Below are 26408 nucleotides of genomic sequence, written 5' to 3' on the forward strand. Positions count from 1 at the left end.
TTGGTGGTGTATCAACACTTAGTCTAGTTCCCAAATTGTGGACTATTGATTTGGCAAGATACTATTAAATACCACTACGGGAACCACACTCATCAAGAAAACAAAAAGCAGTGACGTCATACACAGATTTTTCGAGTACACGTGATGGTTGTTCAAACCAGTTGGAACAATCTTTCATATGTTGGATATTTTGAGAGAAAAAAAAATGTTATTTAAACAGAATAATGAACAACTTCATTAGAAAAAGTACATTATTAAAAATTATTATCGACATGATTGTAAAAATGAGGATTCAGTCATTAAACAGCACAGTTCGAAATGCCGCCAGATATAACAAGATCATGGTGTGGCTCCCAAAATTTCATACACATGTATTTTTCTCGTACCCCAAAATTTTGTTCTTTCTCAACAGTATGAAAAGCAGCAAGTAAAACATTTATTATCATTCTTGGGAAGAGACCTAATATAAGACGTTTGTGGCATACTGTATTTTTCTCAAACATGAAGAAAGATTTTTCTTCTTAAAATTACAAAAAATAATGTATAAAATGTTTATTCAGGAATCACACAGAGCTTTGCCTATGTCACAAATTGTGATTTATTTTCCTTATTGGCAACAAAATATACCATCTGGTGATTTTTTTTTTATGGGAAATTGTTGGCTGTTTAAACCTGTATATACAATCTTGAGTAAAGAAATTCAGAAGCACCATCAAAGGAAGTCGCAAATTTTATATAAAATGCACTGGAATGTATCTATTGTTACATAAACAAATTGTTTGTCCATATTGACAAACCATCTAAACATTACATTGTTATATTATAATCTGCTTATTCTGACATCTGGCCTGAGTACTGTATGTGGTGAGATCTCCACATTTTTGTTGTTGTTTGGTTTTTGACATTTCTGGTAGTACACGTATGACAGGTAAATTGTAACCAACAGCACGAGTCCCTTTGAACCAGATCAGGCACTATCTCATAATGGATCTTTTGGACTAAAAAGTGTCGGGCTATCAGTGACTTGCTTGTAATTAATATATTTATTTAGACTGATCTTTGTCTGTGGATGGTATATAAAATTCCTCTTCTTTTTACTCAGAATTAAATCCTTGAGAATGTCACATTTTCTGTAGCAATCCCTGTCAGAATTGAACATCTGCATAGTCATCATCTGTTTGCCTTTCTTTAAATTTATGATGGACACATGGAAGGCAGCATCACTCTGTTACCAGAAATGTCACCCCCCAACAAAAAAAACAACAACAGAGAACTACTTGTTGGTCTATCCAACAGTCATGCTACTGGGACTAGCTACAATCGACCAACCTTTCAAGGCAGAAACGATAACTGCTACAATCAACCACATGATGGTTAATTCCTTTTGTTTTTAAAATGTACCCAGAAAAAAAAGTTTACCTGAAACTTCAAAACTGGTTACCTCTGAAGCACCAATCATTCTGTATAAATACTAAGCAAATCAAAATAAATTCAGTTTCATTCAATGTTCTACAACTATTTGATTTTGCTGCCGCAAATAAGAATTGGACATTTGTTTGGTCCTCCAAATCTGTCCTTTAGTGGCAACTTCAATAACACATGCATCCTTCATCAATGAAAGCTGACTACAATTTTAAATAAAAACAAAGACATCAAAGGAAGTCAGCACCAAACTTAAATAAAAGCAATGGAATCTGATGAATTGTTGCATTTTCCAAAGTGACTGGAACACATTTATTGTGCTGTAAAAGTTTCATTTTTGCAGAAAAAAATGTATACTTACGGTTGCTAACAATAGCAGCATAAAACTCAAATTAAATTTCCAATATTTTGAAACCGTAGATATTTGGCCATCAAATTAACTGAAGATGGGTATCTAGCAAAGATGTTAAACTTTTTAATTTATTTACATGTTTTCATTTCCCTATGAATAGCCTTAGTTATAACATGGTTTGTTCTATAACATGGTTGGGTTCTATATTATAGCAGGGTCACACTGTGTGTGTGTCTGTGTGTGTGTGTGTTTGTGTGTGTATTAATTATAAGCCTTATTTATACATATGATCTGTTAACTATTAACTGGGTGTGTCCTTAAGAAGAACACTGCATGACGTCTTACAATTTTTCTCTTAACAACGTATTTTGTTTCATACATGTACTGATACATGCATCTCTGTCATATAGACGGACAAGAATACAGCTCTTTCTTTTCATGATCATGGGTCTGCAGGACACCGAGAAGTTCTGAGAAACTACCACCATCTTCAGACAGGAGCTCAGGGCTAAATACTCCACTTTCCATTTTTGTCAAATCACCCTGAAAGAAAAAAAAAAACATTCATTTTCATATTAAACCAGATTTGTGTCTGTTTAAGATGTATACTCTCACTGCATTCAAATGCAAATGTCCCATGTCCAAAAGGTTATAAAAAAAACTTTACAAAGAGGAAAATAAACTGCTCTGTGACAAGAGAATACAGGGTATATGATCCATCATATTAACAAGGTCCCCAACCCCTGCCAAAAAAAATGTCCACACCAAAACAAAATGATAAAAATGAAAAGATGATTTAGTGGCATGGAAATCTAAACAAATCATCTAAATATGTATGAGAACATGCTTGTCAAATTTCAACTATGTCTAGTTAACTGCTACGTTAAAAATCCTAATCACACACACACAATTGTCTATGTCTAGTTAATTTTGTGCAGTAATGCTACTGTGACATGGATTTCATCAACTAAACAAAGTGCAAATCCAAAGTCCCAATGTCAATTAGTAACTGCTTTAGTGTCATAAAAATCTAATCTGGTTAACTCTAAGTACATATATATAAGACCACCAAAGTTCATGTGTCAACATTAAGTTATTTTTTTTGTGCACTGTGTAAAAGTGGTTGTCAGAATAGAATGACATAAGCATACATGCCAACCATTACAATTTGGCATAAACATTATGACTCTTTCCACCTAATTACATCTTATGCTCACCTGTATATTAAAAAATAAAATGAAATAAAAATAAAGCAATAAAATTTGTGTTTGTCATATTTATTATCCTCATATAAATTTGGGAATATTCTAAAAAGAAAGATAGCTGTGTAAGAATATCATAAGAATCAGTTTGTCCATCCAAGACCTACATGTAATCTCCTAAGTTTATATTTACAGCAACTGTATATAACCCACTTCAAACAAAAGAGTCAGGTTTCTTTCATGGGGAAACTTTGCCTTTGCAGATTCATTATACTGACAATGAAGCTAGTTAACACAAGGCACGAGATGTTAAGCAAAATGGGCCTTTATGGTTTGAATTGTGGATGAAAATTCTTAGAGCAGGTGGGTCTTTTTAAACTTCAAAACATGTCCGATCTGCAAATGGACAAATCAACACCACCTTACAAATCCAAAAAGAATATGAGAATGATGTAATACAGCACTTTGGATGGAGCAAACTGTCATGCTCACGGCAGAATTTGTGGACTTCACAATCATTTGGTTAATGTTAGACATGTTGACTAGTTAAAAATAGTGTTGAAATACACATAATTTATCAGCAAGTTTTGTGTCTATCTTCTGGTTCTAATCCACGTGGATTTTGCCAATTTTTGCCAAGAATTTTGAAGTACATTTTTTATACAGTTTACTGTAATTATAGCATGAAATATATAGATTCCATTTTCATGCTCAAAACAGCACTTTTTTGCCACTTATATTAACAAAATCCTCTGTTGTTGTTGGCACATATGCATATGAATATGGTGGAGGATTGATGGACAGGAAAAAATCAATATGCCTGTGCTGTAAAAAGTGGAACAAAATAAACTACAAACAGAAAAGTAATATACTAACCCAACATGAAACACTGAGCATACAAAATTCTAGACAGAACATACCCAAATCGTAGACTGAGCACATAAAGTCCTTGAATGAACATATAAAATCTTAGATTGAACACACAAAGTCCTTGAATGAACATATAAAATCTTAGACTGAACACAATAATATTTAAAATCTTGTAACAGATTCTTATCAATCGTTTTTTAAATCAACAGTTAGATAAACCATGAGGTCTTAAAGATAGCATAACTTGTTTCTACTAATGCCAATGGATAATATTTGACCAAAATTAAAATTTCTAGAAAATCCATGCATGATACGTGAATATTTGTTTAATTTATTTTCTCTAAAAAGAAAAATGTTTCACATTATAAAAGCATGTTAACAGCACACTTGGCTTGAATGAAGTATTATAAACAAAATACTCATTAATTTAGAATTTACCTGCTTAATGAACAAACACGTACCTATAGAGTATGCATACATGCCAAGTCTCCAGAATTGTTCGGGAGTCTTTTGATTTTCGAATCCATCCTTTGATCTACCAATTTGCTGACAAGATCTCCCAGAAATAAAAAACTGCCAAGCATAGGTATTTCCAGCTACAGTAAAACTACATTCAATACACTGTTCACAACTACCATGATAAGTCAATCAAGTTATTACAATCAGAATGTTCTCTGCCTTTTCCGTCAATTCGAGAAATAAACCTCAGATGTAATTCATGCCCATTGAAAATTATATTCTGAACTACTTTTGTTCACATGGAGCAATATGGGAGAGGAAGGAGACACATCACAATCGGAATATCATCGAACTTTCCTGTTGTACAGTACGTCATGTGCTCTGCCAGAGGTGAATCACCAAACACATCAAAACTGACATATATTCCTACAACTACTTCCAGGGTTATTTAAAATATTCTGGTGCCATGTCGAAACATCCACTAACAGATTCTATGAAAAATATGCCTTCAAAAAAAAAAAAGAAATATGTTTGCAAGTTCAACCGTGCATGGATAGGCACATTTAAATGTGGAAAGCATAGTGAAAAGTGAGAAAGCTTTGCATACTGCACAGCTTGCAACACATACTGAAACATTTCTAGTGGGGGAAAAAATGATCTTACAAGGCACTTGAAAAGTATGCAGCACAATACAAATGAGAAATCGTCACATAATGTGCCTAAAGTAATGCAAATGTTTGCAAAAACATCAGTAGAAAGTGTCACTAAAACAGAGGTTCTGTTTGCTAACTTTGTGGCAGAGCATAATTTACCTGCAAAAGGTAACAAACATTGTTAATAATGAACTGGGTCCAATGTATGACAATCAAGTAACTTTACTATGCAAGGAAAAACCTTTCTCAGTGATGACGGATGAGTCTAATGACAGTGGTGATGAATAGTGTGAAGCAATTATTGTAAGGGTGTTTGACAATGACATTCACAGAGTGACAACCAAATTCCTGGCTCTGCCCATTTGCAATATTAGAACTGGTGAAAACCTTTTCAACTGTCTTCAAGAAGTCTTAGTTGAGAAGAAAAATTCCGTCCTCTCCAGTGTTCATAAACAGCAACCAAATGTAATGGACTTCAGGTGTATCTGCCATTTGGCGAGTACCTGCACACAGTATGGTTTGAAGAAATTGGCTGTCCCAGTTGAAGAACTTCTGGTCAACACTTACTATCACTTCACTTACAGTTCCAAGCATAGAGAGGTGTATAAAGAATGTGTATAAAGAATTTGTAAAGTTTACCAACACTGAGGAGTACAAACAAGACAAGCATTGTAGCACAAGGTGGCTGTCACTCAAGAAATGCATTCCTTCAACAGTGGCCAACTCTTCAGTCATATTTCCAGAGCCATGAAGATGTTGTGAAGACAGGGAGTAGAGTGAACAGATCAGTGGAGAACCTTAAAATCCCCGAGATGAAACTGACATATAACTTTCTTCTATTCATCATGGAACCACTGAATGACTTTAACACCATGTTCCAGGCTGTCACAGTGGGATAGAACAAATTCTACAGAAATTCAGGAGAAATTTTGTGAAGACGAGTGTTATCAGCCAGCAATATGAAGGTCAACTTTATGTCACCAGAAAACCAGCATGACAACTCTTTGTTTGCAGTGGGTATGGAAGCCAGACGTTTCATTCACAACAACCAACATGACATTTCTCCAACCCAGCTGAGCTCCTTCTTTAGGAGTGTGAGGTCCTTCTATTAGGAAGTTAAATCAAAGATGCTAGCCAAGTTTCCATTTAATGACATGACCCTGAGGGCCCTTGTTTACTGGAATCCTGAGAGAAGACTGGAGATTTCAGTAAAAGCTGTGCTTCAGCTGAGTTTCAGACTGGTTACAGCAACTGACACTGTCAACTTGAAGTTGAGTTCAGGGACTTCCAGCTTTCCCCGGTCTCAGACCTGCCCAGTTTCACTCAGGAAGAAATACCATTGGATGTCTTCTGGGTAGACATGAGCAGAGTTTCCACACCCTTGAAGAAACCCATATTCCCAAATCTAGTGAAGCTCTCTATGGCAGCACTCAGCCTGCCACACAGTAATGCAGACCTTGAGCACTCTTTCAGCATGTTGAGGAAGATTCAGACAGACCACTGTGGAAATTTATGTGGAAAACCTGTCATCACTAATATCGTGTAAGATGAATGCAAAGTGTGACTGTTTTGAACTCAGACCTTGAAATAATTTGTGTATCACTGCAAAATTAGCTTCCTGACAAGACTGAAAGACAACCAACACATGTTGAAAAAAACTAAGTTTGTTTGAGTGTCTGAGGTTCCAGTGGGTCATTATTTTTTTAACCACAGTGATTCTTGTGAAGATTCTTAAATTATTTTGTGTGAGATTAAGAAAAAACATAGTTATTTTACTTAGTTGTGGTATGATCTGCACTTTCACACTTAAACTTATGAGAAAAATAGTCATTACTCTAATCTCCCTGATTTGGACCTAATCTCCCTGATTTCGAACACAAATCTCCCTTATTTGGCTCCAAAAAACTCGGCATGTATGAGTATGTAGTGCAAATGATGCACTGATCCCAAACAACCAACTTGGACTTAAGACAATGCCACTTCAAATATTGGTCACAGTGACCTAATGACCTAATTTTTGAATGATAATGCTATACATACCAAAGAGTATTCATATAAAGGTACATTGTAATAAAAAGAACATTGTTTTTAGAAAATGACTTGAATGCATAAATCAACAGTCACTGATGCATGCAATGTAGATCATCATGACCTATTCTTGATTTGTTGATGTAGTACTAAAAATAATGGATCTGCAGGAAAATCCACATGACTGTACACTCAGAATTCATACCCTAACCAATTGTCCAAGGTAAATGAAGTCACTTAGGTGTAAATAAAGGTCAATGTTACCTACTTTTTAGCATTTTGGTTCAGTTCTCTCTATTTGGATTGACACAATATATTACAAGACCCTATAACAAAGAGTGCAGAAAAATAACTAACCTAAAGTAATAGAAAACTGAACCAAGGTATAATGAAAAGATGGACAATGGGTATGCAGAAAAAGTTGAACTACATGAACACAGATAACTAATTCAACTTCCATCAACTACAATGTTATTGTTTTGCAAAATTATCATAACATCACCATAAGCCACCAAATTACTGTCACCTATGCATCATCTATCAAAGAGCAAATTTAGGTTCAAGCCTACTACAAAGCTTCTTCTGAAAAATTATATAACTTTTTTTCAGGTAAATATTTTTTGTGACTTTCATTTTTAACACACACTATTTAATACTGGTTTTATTGCTCATAAAAAAAGTACTTGTCTGTGACCTAAGTCAAATTTTACCTCATAATTATTCATGACCACTCTTTTACCTCATAATTATTCATGACCACTCTTTTACCTCATAATTATTCATGACCACTCTTTTACCTCATAATTATTCATGACCAGCAGCACTCTTCTTTGAAACTACCTGTAAAAGCCTAGTTATCTCACATTAATCACTTTGGAGATAACTATAAAAGAAGTACTTTGCTTCCTATTTGGGCAAGTAGTGTATATCCCAAGCTAAATGAATTATGATACACAGTACAATAACACTATCATTTGTGTAACCCTCTGACAAAGTGAGGCATCAGCTAATCAACATAGAGGTAAAATTTAAATGTACAGTTCCTACCTTAAAGTCATAAACAAATTCCAAAACACAATATCAGGGCTCTTCAATTTAATTATACATGGTACCCAGGGATGGCATTTTACAACAACTATAAGCCAGGGTATTCTGATAACTCAAAGAGTTTATAAGCCAGGGTATTCTGATACTTCAACAAGTTTATAAGCCAGGGTATTCTGATACCTCAAAGAGTTCATAAGCCAGAATATTCTGACAACTCAGAGAGTTCATAAGCCAGGTATTCTGATAACTCAAAGAATTCATAAGCCAGGGTATTCTGATACCTCAAAGAGTTTATAAACCAGAATATTCTGACAACTTAAAGAGTTCATAAGCCAGGGTATTCTGATAACTCAAAGAGTTTATAAGCCAGGGTATTCTGATAACACAAAGAGTTTATAAGCCAGGGTACTCTGATAACTCAAAGAGTTTATAAGCCAAGGTATTCTGATACTTCAACAAGTTTATAAGCCAGGGTACTCTGATACCTCAATGAGTTCATAAGCCAGAATATTCTGACAACTCAAAGAGTTCATAAGCCAGGGTACTCTGACAACTCAAAGAGTTCACATGAAGCTGATTTAAAATTCTAAATTGCATTATTGGGTGATTACTCCACATTATAAGAGCCCTCCTTGGATCCCAATTAATGTCAAATGGAACAGCCTTTGGTGATATTGGGATAAAGGTATTAAACATGGTCAGACAGATGCTATTTAACACAAGGTTGTGAAATTTAAATGCATAATTCCTTCATATGAACCATAATCCAATCCTTTAACACAAACTTCAACCAGTGACCTACAAATATTTAGCCAACACCATCAATGAAAATATCCAAAGTTAAGACATAAGCTGTCCTGTACTTTGCAACTTAATGAAACAATACTGTATATGATAAAATAATAAAACAATAAAGCCAACTGCAAATAAAATTAAACTTTGGAACAGACTGTAAGAAATTAATTCTAATATCATCTACTGAACTTTAGAGACATTTTAATATTTAACATTATGATAATTTTCTACATTTGTGAATGGATTCAAAATTTAAGACAAATGTTTGATTTAAGACTTGTACACATTGTACCATAATAATTTCCTTTCGTTGCAGTGTAAGTGCTGTTGGCTTGAAGTTTGCATCTGTTTCCCTGCATTTAAATGTGATTCCATCCTTCTCAAGCTTCTTACTTAATACTGGGAAGTCAAATCTTTCCTAAATAAATAAATAAATAAATAAATGGAAACATAAGTAAATTACTTATTTACACTAATAGGAAAAGATGATAAATGTAGCAAATGAAACAATATGACCTATGAGCAATTTTACATGAATGGCTAAAATTATTTTTTAAAAATAGTGATCAGAGTGACTTTGGGCAATAATGGCTCCACTTACAAATTTTTTTGCAAGTAAAGTTTTTTCTATTATTGTTACAATACTACTACCAGTCAGTACACACCAGGGCAAGATCAGCAGATAGCATTAACAAAGTACACACCAGGGCAAGATTAGCAGATAGCATTAACAAAGTACACACCAGGGCAAGATCAGCATATAGCATTAACACAGTCAGTACACACCAGGGCAAGATCAGCATATAGCATTAACACAGTCAATACACACCAGGGCAAGATCAGCAGATAGCATTAACACAGTACACACCAGGGCAAGATTAGCAGATAGCATTAACACAGTCAATACACACCAGGGCAAGATCAGCAGATAGCATTAACACAGTCAGTACACACCAGGGCAAGATCAGCAGATAGCATTAACACAGTACACACCAGGGCAAGATCAGCAGATAGCATTAACACAGTCAATACACACCAGGGCAAGATCAGCAGATAACATTAACACAGTACACACCAGGGCAAGATTAGCAGATAGCATTAACAAAGTACACACCAGGGCAAGATCAGCAGATAACATTAACACAGTCAATACACACCAGGGCAAGATCAGCAGATAGCATTAACAAAGTACACACCAGGGCAAGATCAGCAGATAACATTAACACAGTACACACCAGGGCAAGATTAGCAGATAGCATTAACAAAGTACACACCAGGGCAAGATCAGCAGATAGCATTAACAAAGTACACACCAGGGCAAGATCAGCAGATAGCATTAACAAAGTACACACCAGGGCAAGATTAGCAGACAGCATTAACACAGTCAATACACACCAGGGCAAGATCAGCAGATAGCATTAACAAAGTACACACCAGGGCAAGATTAGCAGATAGCATTAACACAGTCAATACACACCAGGGCAAGATCAGCAGATAGCATTAACAAAGTACACACCAGGGCAAGATTAGCAGATAGCATTAACACAGTCAATACACACCAGGGCAAGATCAGCAGATAGCATTAACACAGTCAATACACACCAGGGCAAGATCAGCAGATAGCATTAACAAAGTACAGACCAGGGCAAGATTAGCAGATAGCATTAACAAAGTACACACCAGGGCAAGATCAGCAGATAGCATTAACAAAGTACACACCAGGGCAAGATCAGCAGATAGCATTAACAAAGTACACACCAGGGCAAGATTAGCAGATAGCATTAACACAGTCAATACACACCAGGGCAAGATCAGCAGATAACATTAACACAGTACACACCAGGGCAAGATCAGCAGATAGCATTAACACAGTCAGTACACACAAGGGCAATCAGCAGATAGCATTAACACAGTCAGTACACACCAGGGCAAGATCAGCAGAAAGTATTACCACAGTACACACCAGGGCAAGATCAGCAGATAGCATTAACACAGTACAACCAGGGCAAGATTGGCAGATAGCATTAACACAGTACACACCAGGGCAAGATCAGCATATAGCATTAACACAGTCAGTACACACCAGGCCAAGATCAGCAGATAGCTTTAACACAGTACATACCAGGGCAAGATCAGCAGATAGTATTACCACAGTCAGTATGTACCAGGGTAAGATCAGAAGATGCTAAACAGTCTTGCTTCATATGCCATACAGCTTCTTGAACTTGACAGTTTCAAGAACTAGACGTGACTCTATGCTGATTAGCTTTCAGTCAACCAATTACAGTTTCAAGAAGTAGACTTGACTCTATGCTGATTAGCTTTCAGTCAATCAATTAAAGTTTTCAAGAACTAGACTTGACTCTATGCTGATTAGCTTTCAGTCAATCAATTACAGTTTTAAGAACTAGACTTGACTCTATGCTGATTAGCTTTCAGTCAATCAGTTACAGCTTCAAGAACTAGACTTGACTCTATGCTGATTAGCTTTCAGTCAATCAATTACAGTTTCAAGAACTAGACTTGACTCTATGCTGATTAGCTTTCAGTCAATCAATTACAGTTTCAAGAACTAGACTTGACTCTATGCTGATTAGCTTTCAGTCAATCAATTAGTTTCAAGAACTAGACTTGACTCTATGCTGATTAGCTTTTAGTCAATCAATTACAGCTTCAAGAACTAGACTTGACTCTATGCTGATTAGCTTTCAGTCAATCAATTACAGTTTCAAGAACTAGACTTGACTCTATGCTGATTAGCTTTCAGTCAATAAATTACAGTTTCAAGAACTAGACTTGACTCCATGCTGATTATCTTTCAGTCAATCAATTACAGCTTCTTGAATTAGACTTGAGCCAGTTTATGCTCATTAGCTTTCAGCCAATCATTTCATTTATAATTTGTTTCAAATCTTCAACTCATGCATTTTTTACATGAATGCCTGAGAAAATCTCAGACAGCAAAGGAAAATAGTAAATAATAGGTCAATGAGGTGGATTACATAAATCAAATATTCTTTTTAAGAGCAATGTGAACTGTCAATTGAACACCAACCTAGTGCTTAACATTCCTGTATGCAGACACTGACTTGGCACAGTTCACTCTGCAGATTATTCACCAACAAATTTCAAAGACAGAGATTTGCTTAATATTCTTATCTTATGTGTAGACATTAGTAGGACATAGTACACTCTGAAGATTAATCACCAAAAGATCTCAATGACATTGATATTTGCTCAAAGGTCAAGTAATGCACCCTTAAAAAAAAACTTACTGTGCAAAACCATTATTTATTTTTTAGACTTACCATGGTCTTTATCTTTCGATTCAAAATCTATAGGTTTCTTTCTTAGCCTAAGTGCAAGCCATACACAAAATTTGACCCAGGAACTTACTCTAGAACAAACGTAACTGGAAAATCCATTTTGTTTTAAGTCACAACGACCATGACCTTTTTAACACTAAAATCAATTGACCTTGTCCATATGTTCAAGCCCTCCACAAACTTTGGTTGAGGTAGTATGGTCTGGTGTTATGTATATTTGATTTAACTATATGTGATTTAATTGTTTGTAAGTTTTTAAATCTTTTTATTTATTTTTTAAATTTTATTATATATCAAAATAGTGAAAAGTTCTGTTAGCTAGGAACTCATAATTATTTCCCGAAAATAGTTTGACCTTGACTGTTCATTTTAGTAAAAACATAAGGCTGACCTGGTCTCTGAACTTAATTCAAAATTAGTAGCAGCCACGTAAATAAGTTCTATTTTTATTTTAAAATGATTGGTTGTTGTAAAGGTCATAATGGGACTATGTGATTTAAGATGTAAACAATTTTTTATTTTATTTCTTAGAGTAAAATGATTGGTTTTTGTCAGGGTCATGTTAGGCGTACGTGACATAAACATGATCATTTTTGATTTCGCAACCTGGGAATTTTCAAAACTGCATTTTAGAATCTGATATAACCTTTGTTTTAGAGAAATAATCTCAGCTGGGCTCTTTACATTGGAAAGTGTGTCATTTGAAGTTATTTCAAATTATTTGGATTCAAAAGGAATAAATCTTTTCTCATGGAGATATATGTGTGCTCATACAAAATTCTTGAAAAAAGACAGCTCTTATAAAAATTTATTCGGATTTCCAAAACCAGAGGGATATTTCTTGTTTCTACAATGAACTGCAGACTTCAACACATTACAAATGACAGCATGATGCGTCAACGTCTACTACTCTTGGATTCTTCATCGGGACTCGAACTTGAAATCATGTGAACATTTTATTATTAGGACTTCTAAAATTTTAATTGTGGATTATTCTTTGATTATTTTTGAATTTGATTCTTAAAACTGTAAGTTCTTGTTTTTTTTCATTTTTACAGTATTTTTCCAGGGAAATAAATAATTTGTTATATTTTCCAAAGTTTGTTGTTTTCAATCTTTCTTGTGTTACTATTTATTCGAGCCTAAACATGTAACACTGGAACTAAATTATTAGCAAAAACATTTTTCTGCTCACAGTCACACACACCTAGACCTTTAAGAATAAAAGCAATAGGCTTCTATCTTAACCAAAGTATAAGCTGTCTGTAAACTTTAATGAAGGTACAAGATAAAGAACTTACATGTTTGTCAGAAACAATTTCTAGTCCATGAACTTGACCAATAGCACTACTTTTACCATTTATTTATAAACCTTTTATACATATTTAACATCTCTGCGTTTTATATTCTAACATGTATTTCATCTTTTTATTTACAAAGGTTTATCTTCCTATGATTCATAGTTACATGTTTTCTTTTAGTTGGCACCATATAGCAACTTCCTTGTGACCTTGTTCTTTGCCTTTATTGATAAGTAGGAAATGTCAAGATTTCCAGCTTAACTACAGGGTCTTATTACAGGCCAAGGGTGGAAGCAGAAGTAAACATTCTAAAGAGAATGTACACAATGACACCTCATAATGCAAACATTCTTATAAACATTTGCGAGACACAGAGATGAAATAAGCAGATACAAGTGACAAAGGTAATATCTAAAATTTCAGTTCACTAGTAGTGCTGAAGTTTGTGGCAAATTTTTTATCATGGAACTTTACTGTTTATTATGGACTTTCTGGTAAACCAATGTGTTCTACATATATGCATTCTGTCCTCTGTCTTGGTATAAAAAGATTATTGGTGATTAAACTAAAAACAATGCAAATCCAAATTTAAGTTTCATCATTATTTCTAATCAGGATGGATATCAATTTTCAGTCCTTGTATCAAATACTTTCTGCTATTAAAAAAGAAATATAACTTCCAAATCAAGGACAAAAAAGGAACAACAAATTGCAGTTTATCTAATTTATATAACTTACTCCAGCTAATGCCAGCACTTTGGCCAAGGTAGGGGTCATCTGTAAGGCATGTTTAGCTCTGGTGACAGCCACATAAAGCAGGTTACTCTCATCTGAGTTGGGATCTCCTGAAGAAAAAAAGCAAATTTTAAAACATGTCTTCTCTGGGAGCAAGAAAAGAACACAAACTTCATGTGGACTGATGGTTCATCCACCACCAAATATACTGGCCACCATGTGTAGCCTATCACGTGCTGAAAATGGCATTAAACCCAACCAAACCAATCCAATCATTTCATATCATCATATAGCTTTTTGTTCTGTGAATCGACTAGAAATACATACACCTGGTAAATTCTGTCACATCTGCATTAAAGCTGTGCAAAGTACTGCATTGGTACAGAAGAATTATAATTACTGTACCTGAGAAAGTTCAATATTCAATAATTATTGATCTAATCAATTGTTTCTTTATTTATTTATTTATTTCTTTATTCATGGTTGAATTGAATATAATATTTAGGATTTAAGCAGTGTTAATATTCACATCAGAGTCACACTGTTGGGACATCTTTTTTATGACTTTGGATTGTCTGTAACACTGACATAAAAAATTTAAGTTAATAAATGAATTTCACTTTGGAATAAAAAATTGGTTCTTAGTTTTATTTATCATAATAAATCATAGTATTTTATATTTCTTTGTGGCTATTCTGTGATCAAAGCTTCATTGCCTCAGTGTGGTCCAAGATTCCAAGGTAATCAATACCAGCTAAAGCTTTTCTGTGCTAAACATAATAAAAATTATTTGTTATGGTAAAGTTGCAATATATTACTTTCCTTTTGAAAATAAACTTTGGATCTTTAGTTTTATTTCTCATTTCAATTCGCAGTATTTGCTACTTCATTGTGACAATAAAGTGATCAATGTTTAACTGATCTGACTTGGTGTTTTTAAAGGTAATCAGTGCTGACTAAAGCTTTCATGTACCAAACCTAATTATGATGCACCAACTTGGTAAATTCTAGCTTGTAAACCAAGACACATTTCATGTCTAGCACTCGGGCATCATGCCGTAGACATGTAGGATGATGTCCCACCAAGTCACATTATTCTGACACTAAACCAACCAATCCAAACTCTAAACTCTTAATGCCGAGTGCCTAGTGAGGTAGCTGTTAGTACTATTTTTATAAGTCTTTGGTATGACTCCGCCAGTGTTTGAACCCACGATCTCTCGCATCCAAGGTGGACACTCTAACCACTTGGCCACCAGAGCGGTGACAAGTTAACTATCACTGGCTATGCAGAAACACGTGATCACAGAGTCGCCTTGAGGCAATTCAATTTATAATAGTTGTTAGAGAATGGAGAAGAATGAAAGAAAGACTGAAGAATACGCTCATGATGAAACAAGCTGACTGAGAGAAAGGTAATAAGTATCCAGAAATAGAGTGAAGTCCTTGAAAGGATGATGGATAGAAGTAGACAACAAATCACATTCAGGCATTACTCATTGCAAATCAGAAGAAAACAGATGACTACAAGGAGTCTGTGGCCTGGACATAAGCATTTCTACAAACACACTGTTTACGAATATGGCAACACAAACAAACTGCTTGAAGATTATGAAGACAAGCTGACTGCATTCCAGCGATTCATCATTAAACAGGCATAAATTTTACTGAAGAATGTGATGAAAAACTCTTTGATGTCCAGTGATTCATCATTAAACAGGCACAAAATACAGTGTAACCCCTCTATAACACAATAGCTGGGAGCCAAAGAACCTAACCATGTTATAGACCAAATCATGTTATAAGCAACCAGGTCAGTTAGCTGAAGAAAATGATGCATGTACTCCCAAAAATGTTCGGGAGGGGGGTGTGTAAGTAATAAATGCGGGCTCTAAAATACGTACTTCATAGGCACAGTTACCATCTTAAATTGACGCATATTAAATGAGAAATACACTGTAGTGAAAACAGAGGAGGCATATATAATACATTACTTTATTCAGAGAACCATGCATTGGTACATATACTTTTATACTGTTTATATATACACATCTAATGTATAACATGAATAAAATCAAGACCATGTCCTCACCTGTTAATCTTGTCACATATATTAAATCCACAATACAAGCAATTCCATCAAAAATATGCACACAAACACACATTTAAAATATTCAATAATTTTGTCACAGGTCATATAGGTCTGAATTCAGCTGAAAATAGCATAATCACGTAACGAATGATGAAGCACATTTCCATTTCAGTATGTCTCAAGTTGGTAAAAGTTAGTTCGAGTTTTAAGCTGCCATTGGTAGCATTTGTAAACATAAATTTTTTTCTTGCAAAAATGAAATTTTTATGGCACAGCAAACATGTTCCAATCACATTGGAAAATGAAACTATCCATCCAATTCCATTGCTTTTATTTAAGTTTGGTACTGACTTCCTTTGAAGAAAGGATCTTTGTTTTTACTGAAGATTGTAGTTGGTTTTCTTTGATGCATTATTGAAGTCACTGCTAAAGGACAGCTTTGGTGAACCAAACAAATGCCTGTGCCTTATTGTGGCGGCAACATCAAATAATTGTATTGTGTAATTGAGACTGATTTTCTTTCCATTTGCTTAGTATGTTTTTATAACAATCAGCGCTTCAAAGGTAATCTGTTTTCTTTGAAATTTCAGCAAACTCTTTTATCTGGGTACATTTTTAAAAAAGAAAATGGCCATCATTTAGTCAAATGAAGTTTCCTCCCTGCCTGCTGAAAAGACCAACAAGTAAGAACTTTGGGGGGTTTAAGTTTGTGGTAGCAAAGTGATGTTGCCTTCCATGCATGCATCAGAAATTAAAAAAGGGTCAATGGACAATAGAGACGCATGTGTTCTGGTCTGATGACAGGGATTACTGCAGAAAATGTGAGTGTTCTGAAGGATTTAATTATGAGTGAAAGGAAGCATAATTTTATTTACCATCCAAATACAAATGTCAGTCTATGTAAAAATATTAATTACTAGTGAGTGGATGAAAATGTGATGAAAGACAGATTATGAGATAATGCCTCGTCTGGTTGATCTCCACTACCAGAAATGTAAAAAAAAGGTGGAAATCTCACAACATACAGTACTCATGCTAAGTGTCAACATAAGCAGATTATAATATAACTATTCACTGTTAAGATGGTTTGTCAATATGGACAAAGAATTTGTTTATGTAACAACAGATAAATTTCATTGCATTTTACCCAAAGAGTGAGAATGAAGACAAAGACGATCGCTGCTTGATGACATAAAGAAACAAGGACTTTTCAAGAGGGACAATGATGACAAGGAATATGAGGGATTTGATTAAACAGATTGAGCTGTGTCAACAAGGTGAACAACAAAAATTGCCCTTTTAAAGGCCAACCATAAAGATATATAGAGGATATTTGCTTGAAACAAGTGAATAATGGATATATTTCATTGAGTGGATGATAACTCCACGAGTGAAAATACTAGAGTTTTTCACCCATGAGATGAAATGTATCCATTATTCACTCATTTCAAGCAAATATTCTTTTTATTTTATGCTCACATACGTTGGCTACCTAAAGTTTGTGACACAGTGAATTAGCAGATTTCTTACGGTAATGTCAGCTGTTTACCATACATGTTCTGCTGTGCTATGTGTACCTGCGCACAAAATTAGTTCCACATCAGACTGATAAAAATTAACTGATATTTCCAGAATAACAAACTACAAGTTTCAAGGATAACAGACAGAGATTATTAGTAGGAAAAGAACCACAAGTAATTCATCAATGTATAATACATAAGGAAAAAGTAGTTCACTGACAGAAAATAAAAGGGAGATAAGTATGTTCTGATCCAAAAAAGTAGTTCCTGTAGTGAAAAAATATTGTTATTTTTTCACTACAGTGAAATGTCAATATTATTTTAAATAGAAAATCAAGTAATTCACTGTTTAGCATAAAATAAACTTTAACTATTGCCTCTTTTTTCTTTATTTCATACTGACAGAAAAGACCAGAGAAACAGTGAAGCAGTAGTGTACTGTATACCAACCAAATGTCACATAACAAATGACAAGAACTATCCAAAATGGCAGACTATTGTCAAACAATCAAACAATGAAATCAGAACAAAATTATAAAAAATCTGATATGTATTATGTCACATGCATGCTATATGGCAGAATTAAGTTTTTAGCTCATTCTGGGTCAAAAATGGGAATGTGCATTATATATTAGTGTGTGTTATACACATCAAAATTAGGTAATGATCCTTTTTATCCCCATAACCTTTTAAAATGTGGACTTTGTGGTGATGCTTCTTAATCCTGTACTTTTGGTACTTTTGGGATACAATCAAATCTGGTCAAGCAACCACCTGTATATAACAACTACCTGCTTATGGAGACCACTATTTTCCAGTTCCTCTAAAATTTACAAACAAATCTGTATGCATGAAGTGATCAACACATCTAGCTACTGTTATTATTCAATTCTGTAATCTTCAGGTATAGCAGCTGTTAATCGTGAAAGGTGAATGCCCCTTTATCTAAACTAATCACCTGCACTTTAAATGACATAATCACCTGGTCAAAAGATTTATATTCTGCTCTTTTTCAAATGCAAAATCTTTTTACTAATCTACACTTAACATTCTTTGTATTTTAAAATAAAATGTACAAGTTGTATGAGATGCTGAACGTGAAAGTTGGTTGCATCTAGGATTTAATAAATTTGGGTACTGCCTCCCCCACCCACCCCCATAAAGTTGCAAAAATGGGAGCAGGGGCAATCTGTCAAAAGATGGACCTATCCACAGTGCACCAAAATAATAACTAAAAATGAAAGCATAATGAGAATGAGAGCTATAATGTATCCATTTTTTTCACTAAAATTATAATATAAAATACGAAAATCTATATTCTCTTCTGCAGCTTGTGTTTCAAAGCATTGTTTTTATTTTACACCTGCCAATTCTGAAACAGTATAGAATGTCTGAAATTTAATATCATATGAAAGAACAAGTGAAATGAAGAATCTTCATTAACATATCCAGTACAGACATGTTCTATGAATTTGAAGTATATCTCACATAGTTGAAGTATATCTCACATAGTTGAAGTATATCTCTAACAGCTCTGAGTTTAGTTGCTTTATTCATACTACAAATACATTGATGCTTACTTCCTCATCAAAGTCAAACCTAGCAAAAATCAAAAGCAGTTGTGATTACCAAATTCTGTCACCTCCTATTCAGCTGTTTGAAGAGTTTTGTAGCTGAGAAATGATGAAGATACTTGAACCAGTGGTGCATTTTCTTTAACAAAACAAATATATCCATCACATTTAGCTAAAGAATCTCAACAATTTGTGTAACCAAATTTAGCATTACTTGGCTACCATCACTTTTTTACCAAATGAAATAGCAACAACATACAATAGCAAAATGGGTAATTTCTACATTATTGGAAACAAAGCACACATGATTCAAGAAAATATTTGCAGCAACCTATTTTCAATTTTTTGCATGATTTTCAAAATCAGGTATCCCATTTACATCTCTGAAACAACAACTATTTCTTTCCCTCTAAACATTTTTTGCCAAATTTTTACTGTCAATGCTTATGTTGGGTACAACAACAAAAAATAACCTTCCACAAAGGAAAAGAAGAAAAACCAAATCAATCTATATGACAAAGCCATGGAGAAACATAAATTGTTCTCACATCGTAAAGCCCAAAACCAAAAGTTGAATTCATGGAACACAAATGCCTCATCAGTGTGCCTGAAAACTGACTTTTACCCAAAACTTAACAGACAGAGGGACATTATTTATGGCAAGGCATATATAATCTATGTTGGGGTTTGGACTATGACAAGGAAATCCCAGTCAAGGGGTTACATTATTTGTCTCCCCATGAGGTTTGCCAAGTGGGGAGACATATAATGTAACCCCATGACTGGGATTTCCTTGTCATAATCCAAACACCAACATAGATTATTTTCTCACCCAATATTTTCCTTTAAAGTAAAAAGAACTCTTCACTAGTGTAATATAGTTCATGTCCAGATGTTTACATGTGGCTCATTAATACAAATATGTTAATGAGGGCTGTGGTGTGACCAATGCATCCGAAGTACACAGTTTATACTTGTGAGCAAAGAAAAATAACATAAAACATCACACAGTAATGAGATATTATCACATTTAATATATGGATGTTATATGAAATTAACAATAAATAATTATTATTTATTACAAGAAAATGTTTCATTTTCATAAGTTCCAATTTTGAAAAGTTATATTGTAAATAATGAAATGATACTGGGTACACATCTCTACTGTAGTTATACTTAGTACAAGCTGTAACGAAGAGTAACAGGTTGCATTAGATTATTCATGGTTAATTAGAGATCTGTGTCACTACTGTATATAACTCTCCTTTTCTTTGGAGGAGGTGAAACTGTTTTGTGACATACTTGTGTTGTAACTAATACTGTTTGTAAAATTACACCCATCAATGAAGGACCCTCCAAATATGGGCCCTAGCATATAACAATGTGCTGAACTTTCAAGTTCACAGTTTCTTTGAAAATTACTTCTTCTGTCCTGGAAATATGGCAAGTGCCACTGTGAAATTTGCTAATGAATTAATGTGGGATGGATAAATGAAACTGGCAAAATACCAAATAGTTCAACATCATGTGCATGTGTCTCTCTCAAAATTTTTTGTATGGTGCCTTCTCAAAGATGGATTGACCATATGTTACTATGTTTTTCGTTACATATTTGTTGTTACTGTTGTTGCCTTTTTGGGGAACTACTATGTCAGGCACAGCAAAAGACAACAAGGTTTTCTTTTTTTAAAGTAGTTTTGAGCACATGGACACCTTGACTGAGATGACTGGTCTGAGATGACTAGACTGAGATAAGAAAAGTAAGGTTAGCAAAACAGCTAGATTTCTCTGTCACATGGGTGATAAATACAAATCATAATCCATTGACAAAATCAGAGAAGCATATTTGTGGACAGTGGCAGTACAACTGCTGAAATCTGTGGATAATGCCATAAGGTCTCTTTATCATTATAAAATTCAGGCTGCAGATGAAGAGATACCTTTCAGTAAATTTCGAGGAGATATGATGTACATTGTTTTGTAGTTTTTAACAAGGCATTTAACGAGGTTGATGAGTTTGTCTCCAGTTGGATAGTCTCACATAATCCTTTATCAATAGGTTCATGACCACACTGTTGATTTAACATAATCAAAATGGCTATGCCATAGACTTACTTAACGTAACCATCAAAGGTAGCTGCACCATACCATCTATACTGATGGCAGCTGCATGCTGTCCCAGACTAAAGTCATCCCCAAGTCGAACTGTGCTGAATTCCAGGCCTTTTGCCTTGTGAGCTGTGCTGAAGATGATATCTGCAAATGAATCCAAAATGAAACATTTTAAACATATTGGCAAATGCATACAATGACTTCAAAACATACAGTTATTAGTCAGTTTAATACTAAAATGATGTCCATGACATAAGATGACATGAGAAAGGACAAGATGCAAAGTTAATCACAGAATAGTAGAGAGATCAAGTATAATACAGTCAAACCTGTCCTAATGGCCACGTGAGTTCTACAGTCACCTTATCATAATGGCCATTCCAATTTCCCACCAGCAAATTTCCTATACAAAATGTCATGTAATCAGTAGTCTTCTGTGGTCAGCAGTCATGTGTTTCTTAACCAAGCTGTGATATCATCATGCTTTATGTGGACAGTGGCCATGTGTTTCTTAACCAAGCAGTGATTTCACCCTATGGCCATGTGTTTATTAACCAGGCAGAGGTTTTGCTCTGCCTTTTCTACAGTCTCTGGAGCATATCATCAGTGATTGCTCCAAGAATACATATTAAACTTCTTTTGTTTGATGAGCAAGGCATGGTATATATAAAGGTACAGTGCATGAATCAATCGCTGCAGGAAGCTTCTTTTCATTCCCACAACATCAATGTCCTCATAAAAATTCAGTGTCTTTTGATCTCAGTGAGTTTGAGCAATTACTTAATCCATCAATTGTTTTAAGTGTAGACACCTGTTTTCATGCCTGATTACACCAGCTGGCCTAACAAAAAGTCAATTCTGTGTTTCCCAACCATAGGTAAAGCTTGGATGCAATTAAAGGAAATGCTGAAAACTGATAAAAACTTCAACACATATGACAATGATAGGAGAATCAGTGATGATGCAATGTAAAGGAGGGATTAGAATGAGGATACAATAATCTTGTGTGGAACTCTTGTTATTTTTTTCTTTGCTACAGTAAATAGCTCCACTAAATACATGTATCTTGAAAGCATACTACTACTGCTAATAATACATGCAAATTAATAATAATGATACTACAACTACTAATAATGATAATGCTTTTCAGTGCATAGTTAATACAGCTGTCATGAACCTAGTTTGATAGCTGAATCTGCCTTCAGAGGTCACTTGTCTAAAAAGATCACTTTTATCTTTTCCCATAAGTGGCCACTGTAGGCAGGTTTGACTGTATAATACATTTAGATTTAAACAAATAGTTGCTCTGCACTACAGATTTTAAACATGTGAATTTAATTTTGACCTAACATCAACCCTCTAAATTGAATCTTACATGCATTATGCAAAGCATCTTCTCTTATCTCCCTTATCAGTGATTTTGACCTAACATCAACCTTCTAAATTGAATCTTACATGTATTAAGAATGTGGAATTCTGTCATCACAAAGAACTCCATGATCAAATGTCTTAACCACACCACAACATTCAATTTTGACCACACATCGTTTGAACTAGTCCAAACCACACTCCCACTAGAGCAAAGGTCAGTCAATTTTTTCTGCCTATACTGCCCTCCTCCTAGTAGAAAAAACAAGCTGACTGAATCTCTCTTTTTGGAGCAGATTCCAAATCTCCTGAAGTATGGAAATTCGATAGGTGGCAACCTGATTATTCTTGGAGATTTCAACTTTCACTTTGACTGTCCCGGAAACCCAAACACATCAAAACTCCTTGATTCCATTAATGTTTTCAACCTCAAACAGTTAGTTAACCAACCCACCCATAAACATGGACACATTTTAGACTGGATTCTTCATAGACCTGATGATAACATTCTACGGTCCTCCCTGGTATCCCATGAACTTGCATCAGATCACCTCTGCATTATATGCCATCTTGACGTATCAGTCCCTAACCCTCCACCGATATCTGCTACTTAGAGAAACCTCTGTATGATAAATAGAACCAAACTAATGCATGACATCCAAGCAAACCTAACAACTTGCTTACCTCCTACAGCAGAAAAACTTGATAACTGCCTGCATTCATTGCTCGATTCAAAAGTGTTCTCCATGGTATAGCAGTGTTAGGGACCAGCTTCGCACTGCTAAAAGAGACTGCCGTAAAGCTGAGAGGCTCTGGCTTTCCACCAGACTCGCTATTCATAAGCAAATCTATGAAGCCGCCAAAAAGAATGTCACACATATAGTCAATGCAGCGAAATCAGCCCACTACACTACTAAGACCATGGAAAGTTCCAGCTGCAAAGACCTCTTTGAGATTATTAACAAGCTAATGTCAAGGAACAAGTCTACACCACTTCCAACTAACTTCTCTCCAATCGACCTTCCGGACATCTGTACAAATTTCTTCCATGACAAAGTACAAACCATTAGAGATAAGCTTGACACCACAATTTCAATTGACTCGTCATCATCATACAGTTGGGATACAGAATTTGAGCGGCAACCAATAGCAGCATTGGAACCTGTTTCTATGGATTTCGTACGTACAATCCTGATGAAGAGTGCACCAAAGTCATGTGAACTTGATCCAATTCCAACATCACTGCTGCATGAGTGCTTTGATCCAGTATTGCCTTCACTAACTGATGTTATTAATACCTCTCTCTCATCCAGGGAATTCCCATCATTTTTCAAAACTGCCATTGTAAAGCCTCTGCTGGAGAAACCAACACTAGACCATAACAATTTAAAGCACTACCGCCCAGTTTCTAATCTCCCATTCATATCAAAAGTCTTAGAAAAGGTTGTTCTATCCCAGCTTGTATCTCATCTAAATTCAAACAGTCTTTTTAGCAGTGTACAATCTGCATATCGCCCTTGCCACAGGACTGAAACTACTCTTCTAAAAGTAGTTAATGACATTCTCTCTGCGTTGGATAGCGGAAAGATTACAGTCCTCACCCTCCTTGATTTGCCTGCAGCATTTGACACAATAGACCATGATATATTACTTCACCGTCTCCAGCATGTATTTGGCATTCATGATACAACCTTACTGTGGTTCAAGTCCTACTTGGTCAACAGGACACAAATTGTGTCTGCAAATGGAATACACTCCAGCCCAGTTGATCTATGCTGTGGTGTTCCACAGGGGTTGTGTTCCACAGAGGTCTGTTCTTGGACCTGTTGTCTTCATTCTATACACTCAGCCGCTCTCAAGTGTCATAGATCATCATCCAGTGTCTCACCAAGTGTACACTGATGACACCCAAATCCAGTGTGACCCCGCTATAACACAGTAGTTGGGAGCCATAAAACCCGACCGCGCTATATACTGAACCGTGTTATATGCAACCAACTCAATTAGCTGAAGAAAATGCCCCCCCCCCAAAAAAAAAATTGTGGGGAAAGGTGTGGGTAATAAATGCGGGCAGTAAAATACGTGCTTCGTCAGCACAGTTACCATCTTGAATTGATGCATATTAAATGAGAAATACACCTGTAGCGAAAACAGAGAAGACATACTCTAATAGTTTACTTTATTTAGAGAACCATGAATTGGTACATATACATGAATCCTATTTATATATAAATGTCTAATGTATAGCATGAATAGAGTATCAACACCGTGTACTCACCTGCGCACCTCATCATATACATTGAATCCTTAATACAAGTGATTCCATCAAAAATATGCACACACAGCTTTAAAATATTCATTATATTTGTAACAGGTCATATTGGTCTGAAATCAGTGGAAAAACGTAGCACAATCACGTAACAAATGACGAAGCACATTTACTTTAAAGTATGTTCCAAGTCAGTAAAAGTTAGTTTGCGTTTTAAGCTGCCGTTAAACTTTTTCCCTACAAAAAGGAAACTTTCACAGCACAGTTAACGTGTTCCAGTCATGTTGGAAAATGCAAAAATCCATCAGATTCCATCACTTTTATTTAAGTTTGGTACTGACTTCTTTGAAGAAAAGTTCTTTGCTGTTATTGAAAGATTGTAGTCAGCTTTGTTTGATGAAGGGTGCATGCACTATTGAAGTCACTGCTAATGGACAGCTTTGGAGAACCAAACTAATGCCCATTTCTTATTGTCACGGCAACATCAAATAATTGTACTGCATGATTGAGACTGTTTTTCCATTTGCTGAGTACGTCTTCATAACAGCCGGTGCTTCAAAAGTAATCTGTTTCCTTTGAAATATCAGAAACTATTTTGTCTGGGTACATTTTTAAAATGGAATTGGCCGTCGTTTAGACTATTCTAGTTACTGTCCCTCCACGCCTACTGAATAAACCAATAAGTAAGATGTATTTTTTTAAAAAATTTTTTTTTACATTTGTGGTAGCAGCGTGATGCTGCTTTCCATGCATGCATCTGAAAATTAAAAACAGGGTCAACGGATGATAGAGATGCAGGTGTTCTGATGACAGGGATTATTACAGAAAATGTGAGCATTCTGAAGGATTTAATTCTGAGTGAAATGAAGAGGAATTTTACTTACCATCCACATATGAATGTCAGTCTTTGTAAATATATTAATTACTAGCGAGCAGCTGAAAATCCAATGAAAGATAGATTACGAGACAATGCCTCATCTGATTGATCTCCAATACCAGAAATGTCAAGAACAAAAAGCGGATATTTCACAACATAAAGAACTCATGCTAGATGTCAGGATAAGCAGATTATGATATAAAAATACACTGTTTAGATGGCTTGTCAGTATGGACAAAGAATTTATTTATGTAACAATAGATAAATTTCAGTGTATTTTATATCCAGGTTGCGGCTTCCTTTCATGGGGAATCTGAATTTCTGCACTCCAAACCACTGGTTGTATATAAAAGTTTACACAGCCAACAATGTCGCCAACAAATAAAAAAAGCCACATGGAATGTTT

General features: G+C 35.0%; 1 protein-coding gene across 1 annotated transcript in view; it reads right to left on the reverse strand.

Moving 5' to 3' along the window:
- Positions 1 to 714: 714 nt before the first annotated feature.
- The window catches only part of LOC149796135 (F-box DNA helicase 1-like), a 115206-nt gene continuing 89512 nt past the window's right edge, over positions 715 to 26408 (reverse strand). Inside the window, exons 15-18 of the mRNA XM_089966051.1 lie at positions 21492 to 21632; positions 14194 to 14300; positions 9121 to 9246; positions 715 to 2317 (exon numbers count right to left, since the gene is read on the reverse strand). Of these exons, the coding sequence (XP_089822177.1) occupies positions 2177 to 2317; positions 9121 to 9246; positions 14194 to 14300; positions 21492 to 21632 (515 nt within the window). The 3' untranslated portion in view covers positions 715 to 2176. The remainder of the gene's footprint in view (positions 2318 to 9120; positions 9247 to 14193; positions 14301 to 21491; positions 21633 to 26408) is intronic.

Source organism: Sinohyriopsis cumingii, chromosome 7, assembly GCF_028554795.1.
Source record: "Sinohyriopsis cumingii isolate HCF-2022 chromosome 7, ASM2855479v2, whole genome shotgun sequence".
NCBI lineage: Eukaryota > Metazoa > Mollusca > Bivalvia > Unionida > Unionidae > Sinohyriopsis > Sinohyriopsis cumingii.